Source organism: Amblyomma americanum, chromosome 1 (genome assembly GCF_052857255.1).
Source record: "Amblyomma americanum isolate KBUSLIRL-KWMA chromosome 1, ASM5285725v1, whole genome shotgun sequence".
Taxonomy (NCBI): Eukaryota; Metazoa; Arthropoda; class Arachnida; order Ixodida; family Ixodidae; genus Amblyomma; species Amblyomma americanum.
In genome coordinates, this window is record NC_135497.1 from 344461307 (window position 1) to 344468295 (window position 6989).

The 6989-nt window shown below is 48.9% G+C and overlaps 1 protein-coding gene across 1 annotated transcript; it reads right to left on the reverse strand.

Annotated features, from left to right (window-relative positions):
- Positions 1 to 1087: 1087 nt before the first annotated feature.
- LOC144099940 (uncharacterized) lies at positions 1088 to 5990 on the reverse strand. The gene is made up of 3 exons (XM_077633024.1): positions 5261 to 5990; positions 3787 to 4022; positions 1088 to 1505 (listed from the first exon to the last, which is right to left on the reverse strand). The coding sequence occupies exons 1-3, from the start codon at positions 5885 to 5887 to the stop codon at positions 1154 to 1156; spliced, it is 1215 nt and encodes a 404-aa protein (XP_077489150.1). The 5' UTR covers positions 5888 to 5990; the 3' UTR covers positions 1088 to 1153.
- Between the last annotated feature and the right edge of the window lie 999 nt (positions 5991 to 6989).

Genomic DNA, 6989 nt, shown 5'->3' on the forward strand with positions numbered 1-6989 from the left:
GGTCCAAGTAAAAATGTGAAAGCAAGTACGTTGCACAGTATCGTTCAAAGACATTTATTTCAGGCTGCTCAGTCATCCCTTTGTTTTAAGTGAGAAAATAATTTGGTTTCTGAGATCCGGTGCCTTATGCTGCGAATGCTCCGTTTTCGCTTTTCACTGCAGGGTATTAACTGAATGAATCTGTCGATGCCATTATACAGCGATTTCTGCTTTGTACTAGGCAGGCGAGATGGTAGGCACTAGTCAGGCGTGCCACTAAGCTTTCCGTTTATCAAAATCTCTCTCTTTCTAGGTTCAGTACAGCATGCAGCGATGCCAGAGTCTTCAGTTTCTGTGTACACATATACACCGAAGTATACGCTTCGTTTAAGGAAAAATTTCTGTTTTAGTCGACGTTTCGATCGGAGGAGCGATTTTTTCAATATTTCTTCAAAAAGATCGCTCCTCAGAACGAAACATCGAGTAAACTAAAAAGGTTTCTTTAAACTAAGCGATTACTTCGATGTATAATATTTTAAGCAGCGCCAAGTACCTCATTTTTTCGCAACTATATATATATATATATATATATATATATATATATATATATATATATATATATATATATATATATATATATATATATATATATATATTCATCTGCACCAAGATAACTTCACGTCATTCGCATGGCGCCACGCGTACGCTAATGAATTTGCTTTCTTCTTTCACAGTTAATGCTTTAGAGGGGGCCGCAGAGATGACTTGCGCCACTTGGTTGTAAATACATAGACGAAAGTGTGTTAGCGCAAGAAGACACACTTGAGCTATGCGCCAGGTGAGACTTCGATACTCATGCAATTGATTATATTGACAGTCATTTCCTCGTTAGCGGGGCTCATGGATTTGAAATTTACGCGCATCTGTATTCAAAATTCGGTACACCGAGTTTTGCCCACTGCATTGCCTGGAATAATCACCGAAGCAGCAGACGATATCGACGATCCGTAAACCCCGCGTCCCGTGGTGTTCTTTTTTTTTCAATAGCTTTTTTGCCAAGAACGCATAACGCGGACTCTGCTGACATGATGCCAAAATCGTGGTACTATTGTAGGCACACAGTGCGGCATGGCTTGCACGATGAGCTAGGGCGACCACCGCCAGGCACGCGCCGCTAGCTCCTGACGCAGGCCCTGCGGCAAGCCGACATCGAGGAGAACTGGTTCGAGCCGATGAGGCAGCGCTGCGACTCGAGCGTTCGCCGGGACGTGTTGACGCAGCGGGCACCGCCGTGGGACTGCATGTCGGCGAAGTACGGGTGCCTCAGCTGGCGCGGCGAGCACGTCTCGGCGGGCGGGGGCGCCTCGTCGCACTCCGGGCCAGGATGCAGCACGCAGTGCCTGCGGCACTCGTCCCAGCTGCGGAACACGCCCCGGTGGCCGGCCGAGAGGCAGCTGCCCTGCGGGAAGCTCCACGCGACGCACTTCTTGCCGTCGAAGTACCACGGCTCATACAGCACGTCTTGCCTGCACAAGGGACGCGGTGTTTATGTGGGTAATGCACACTTCTGCACCCTACTATGATCGCTCTACGGGCTCCCGTATATCACGACCTTGTTAACAGCTAGGTACAACGCCAATATAGTAAATAACAGATAAGAGCGATTCCACTAAGCCTCTCTAGAAGGATAAAGGTGTTTGAGGGCAGACTTGTAATTCACAAAAATGCTTTTTTTTAGGAAAAACTATGGCTTTTCAACATAGTATTACGAGTGTTCGCGGACACCAGAAAACCGATGAATCGTGTATGGAGGAACCTGGTTAACTAATTTTTAATAGTTTATTTTTTTAACTATTTGAGTTAGGCGCCTAGTTGCAATTCGAGATTTGTACCGGTTGTTAGTAATAGCCGTATCAGTTGTTTGAATCCGGAAAACGCGATTACCCTTGGCGCTGTGGCTGAACAAAATTTGGCTTCTTTGACTAGTTGCGTGCACTGGAAAGGTTGTTTTGCCTGCATGCTGTTCGAAAGCGCATTTATTTTGGTACGATATAGCCAAATTTTGTCAAGCCACAGCGCTGAGGGCAATGGCGTTTTCGAAATTCTAAAAGCTGAGATGGCTATTACTAACGACTGGCTAGAAATCTCTATTTGCAACCAGTTGCATAACTGTGATAGCTAAAAGTCTAATTATCGGAAATTAGTTAACCAGTTTACCAATGTTGCCGGTGTCCGCCAATACCGACAATGCTGACACTGTGCCGCAACAGCCATATTTATAGCCCAAAAAGCCGATTTTTGAAAATTACTTAAATTCATCGCTAAAACACCTGCCATACTCGCCGGGGTGGATTAGGGTCTACAGTGTTCAGCTACGGGCCTCAGGACGCGATATAGAAACGCGGCCCGGTGGAACGCATTTCGGTGCAGGCGATCTACATAAATGCGATGTCAGTACGAGTTAAAAAAACCCTTGGTAGTCTAACTGAATCCAGAGCCCTTCACTACGGCGTCTGTCATTGTCCATGCGCCGCTTCGAAATGTTCAACCCAACATACCAACCGTACGTATGTATAAAAGACCACGGCGGTCAGCGACAAATCGTAGCATGTGACTTAACCTGACCAATAATGAAGAGTCCGTCGTCTCAAATCGCCGCTGGTGGTCAGCATGCACATCACCGATCAAATACGCATACACAGAGCTGAGCTGGCCATCATCTAGCGCATGTTGGTCAGCATCGTTCTCTCTTTTGCCTGCATCACCATTCCATGGTGCCGCAGCAATCAAGCTGGTCTATACGAGACGCCCACTGCAACATTTTAATTCTTGTCTGTGCGTAGTACTTAAACAGACAGGAGCAAGCCAAACTATTGAGTGCGATAGAGGCTGCCTTTCATTGCTGTCAGGTAGGTTTCACTACACCTGCTCATTTTTCTTTAGCTCTGCCGCCAACTACACCATCATGGCGCATGCGTGGGCTCCCCGTGCAAATATTTTGTTTCTCTGGGTGAAATTTCCTGACCTGCCCGTAATTCGGGGAGCATTACTGCTCCATAGAGAACTACAGTGGAGCCTATATCCTGGTGGTACCTTTGCAAAAATGTTTGCTGTATTGTGTAAGACATGGGTTTGTCAATCTCGCAAAGCGGATGCGGGAAAACAAGAAAGCGCGAGTTTTCTGTGTAGTGGTAGGTCCTATGAGCGGCCACTTTCAGTTGGCAACAGCCCACCCGATAATTTGAACCCGCCTGTAGAGGCGTTCATGGCGATAGCGAGAAGACTATCAAAACCAAAATAAAAATGTTTCCTGTCCGAAAAAAGTGATTTAGAACTTTCCACCGCGGCCGCTAATCACTCGTGGGTCAGAAAACTGATGAGTCAAGTTAGATCCCCATCTTCAGTTGAGGTCACATTGAAGCTCAGGGGCCGATCGACTCATTGGCAAATATTAGAGGAGGAAATTGGGGTGGGGCAGAGGGTGGTTGGGAGGAGGGAGGGGTGACGACGGCCTCATGTGGACATCGCCATTTTTTTACTTCATTCCCAGCGTCTTATTTTTGTGGCGAAGACTGTGGCCTGCTTTTCAGTTATCAGCTTCGGCCAGGCCAAATATTTACCACAACATGACACCACAGTCGCATATTCAGCAAATTTTCATCCCTACCTATTACCACGCCGGTAATTCCTCGAAATGCAATCGCAGCCGGAAATATTGGAGGGCAATAATGAGAACGGCCAGCTCTTGGAAAGGGCCAACGCCTCCTCTGTAATAGAGAAGGCGTTGCAGAGACGCATCGCACTCACCGCGAGCAGGGAAAGAAGATGGTGTTCTCGTAGCAGCGGTCCGATGTCTGGCGACCTTTGACGCAGCTGGCGAGGCAGATGTCGAGGCTCGCGAAACGGTTAGAGCCGCGGTTGCAGACGTGCACCGTGTCTTCAGCCGCCGACACACAGGATTGCTGGTCCACGTTGTAGAAGAACTCCTTCTTTGGCAGCGTGCAGTGTGTGTACAGGTGGCGGCTGCAGGACTCGTAGTCTGTCTGCGATTCGCGGTTACCGAGAAGAGGAGTGATTCTCTCTAGTGCGCTGTAACCCGCTTCCTTTGGCACCCTCGACTCAAGCAGAGCGAACCTAAGCATATGTTAAGCTGTATTGCCGCTTCATTTGAATAAGCCCCGAAGAGAACTTTTGTCGTGCAAGTTGACGTGACGCGCCATATGAAAGATACATACACATTTCAGAGTGCAGTCACTAGAAACTCGAGCGCGGCGTCAGCTACACCTGGAGCCGATCCTGTGCTCCGATGCTGTTTTGAGAGAATAAATGCACTTTAGCAGGAGCGTTCTGTGACCACAGCAATGATACACAATGATAGCTATGGGATACTGCATTTCGCGCTTGGTTACAATTGCGCTCATTGGCAAAGTGGCTGTACGTTACAGACGACGAGAAGTTTGAATCTGGAGGAAATGCAGCCGTACGACAATTTTATAGCTCTGATGCACTGCGCATGCGCTCGCGAAATTTTTTGCGTCTAGAGCTATTCAGCGGCAGAAAGCTTTCGTCTACCTCTGCTACAGTGTACGCAGAAGCGTGTAGGGAACGCGCCTCCAGTCTTCGAACACCGATAGCTGCGAACTGCACTCGCCCTTAGATTGCGCTGGCTGTACGGAGCGACAGACATTGTAAAGTTGCCTTTCATAAGGAATGTACAAAGCACAAACGTTTTCGGAACGTTGCTTGAAGTAACGCCAGTAGTAACGCTTCTGCAGGCTCACTGGGTCAGGGATGTTGCCGCACTCCAAATGTTCAAATATATAACTCGTACGACTGACCGAGAGAAAATCCACGATACGGAGCGTGGCCAAGATCTCCAAGTGACTGCGATTCTCACATCATTTATGAATCTCTTGCGTGCTCTGCTCCCTAGCCGGCGCACACGCCAGCAGCACACAACGCACTGCAAGTGCTGGGCTCTCTACACCCAGTTCTTGCAGCTTAACTCAGCTGCTGTCCGGGCTACAGTTGAGTTCATCAGCCAAAAACGATTACATGAAGGGACAGTGCGGTACCAAAGGAAACCGCACTGTATTGCTGCCCGACAGCGACTGGCTTGAAGGAAGAATTTTTACTGTGCTCCTCGCCCCTTCTTTATTTAACTGTTCGATACCCTCATCTCTCTTCCCCAATGCAGGGTAGCCAACCGGGACACCCTTCTGGTTAACCTGCCTTTCCTCTTCCTCTCTCTCTGGCACTACATTTAAATCAGAAAACTCACGCGAATTTCCTTGTGCTCGTCGGGATCATGCGTTCGCGCCTCTGTGGCGGCAGTCTTCGTCTTCGGGCTTAACACTGGGGCACGGTATACCACTTCATTTCTTGCACTTCCACCAACCGGGACAACGATGCGAGAACGCTGCGCAGCCCTCTTCCTCCCGCCGCCTGCAACCCGTGGCGCGGCCATTCTGTGTGGAATCCCTAGTCGGCCGACAGCATGTGGAGTCGCCACCAGGCTGCGTGTCGTGGCATCGTCCTCGGGGGTGATGTCGTGGGTAGCGAGTGGCCCGTGGACCACAAGGAGGCCCAGTCCCAGGAGCACGCCAGCGAACGCAATGCCGAGCACAAAGCTAAGGCACTCGGAGCTGCTCGTCCTTGGTGGCTCAGGTTCTATCAACGGATCGTGAAGGGGGCCCACAGCACCATCGTAGTAGAAAACGGGATAGCACTGCTCTGGCGCCTGAGCCGCCCCCCATGCTCCCTCAGCCTGCAAACTTGCGTCTTGCTGTGGGCCAGGAGACGTCGGGGAGGGCGTCCAGCTCTCCTGTTGTAGCTGGGCCGGCGGCGAAACTACGCCAGGACTGCTGGCTTCCTGGCGTCCCTCGGGGCTTTCCTGGGCGGACTGCATTCTCGTCAAACGGCAAGGGTAAGTGTGGGTTGCGAGCAAAGGCGAGTCACTGCCACATCGGTGTGCACTTCTTCGTCCTCTCTAGTGAGTAGCACTTGGAACAAAAGTGGTTATGCCTGTAGGCTTTCTTATTTTCTTTAAGTGCCGTGTGCTGGCGCCCCCTGCAATGGACACCAACGTCAAGTAGTCAGGACATGGCTGTTAAGGGAGTGTGGAACTGTGGGCGAGCGCGGGAAACAGCATCGTGCAAGTGCGTGTCAGTGCGGCGGACGCTCGTGTGAGTTTGTGCGGGACAATCAGTTTTTTGGCGAGTGCACCCGAGTGACTTGCATTAAAGACATTTTTATTGTATTAACGTGGTTCTGGGCCTGTAAAGTGACAACGTATAACATGCGGGGTGCATGATTCCATTCTATCAACAGTACAGTTCTACTGATGATCATGATGCTGATGGTTGCCTTGCATGATTTCATTCTATCAACAGTACCGTTCTACAGATGATCATGATGCTGATGACTCCTGGCGCCGTGCCCTTCTAGCCGACATCGACTACGACGATAAAGATAATGATGAACTGTGGTGGTGCTATGGTCGCTTCACCCTTGGTAACGGGCGGGCACAGACGGCCTGGGCCTTAGTCGGAACAAATTAGAAGGAAGTAGACAAAAGAGAAAGTGTAGAACATGTAAGTAGGAGAAAATGATGTGACTGAGAAGGGTGACGGTTCGGGCTAATGGGTAATTAGCATGAGTTTCTATAGCGCAAAACAACACAGGGACAAGAAACAAGCGTTAACTTGCACTAAATGCTTTATTTGGCGTTCACACTGTTTATTAGGGTACAAACCAGTGCGAGATGAGAAACACATAAAACATTATCAGAGGGGCAGTGTGAAATTGGACCAAATACATCTCAAAATCAAAAACAAAGCAAAACAAAATGCAAAGAAAAGAAAACCTAAAAACTGGAATGCCCGTTTGCTGGTATGCTTGGATACAAGGTAGTGTGCAAAGTTCTGAAACGTGCATACCAGTTTATAGGTTTTATTTGAATAGCGATTTCTTTAGTTTAGTTTTAGATTTTGAGATTTCTGTTGTCAAAT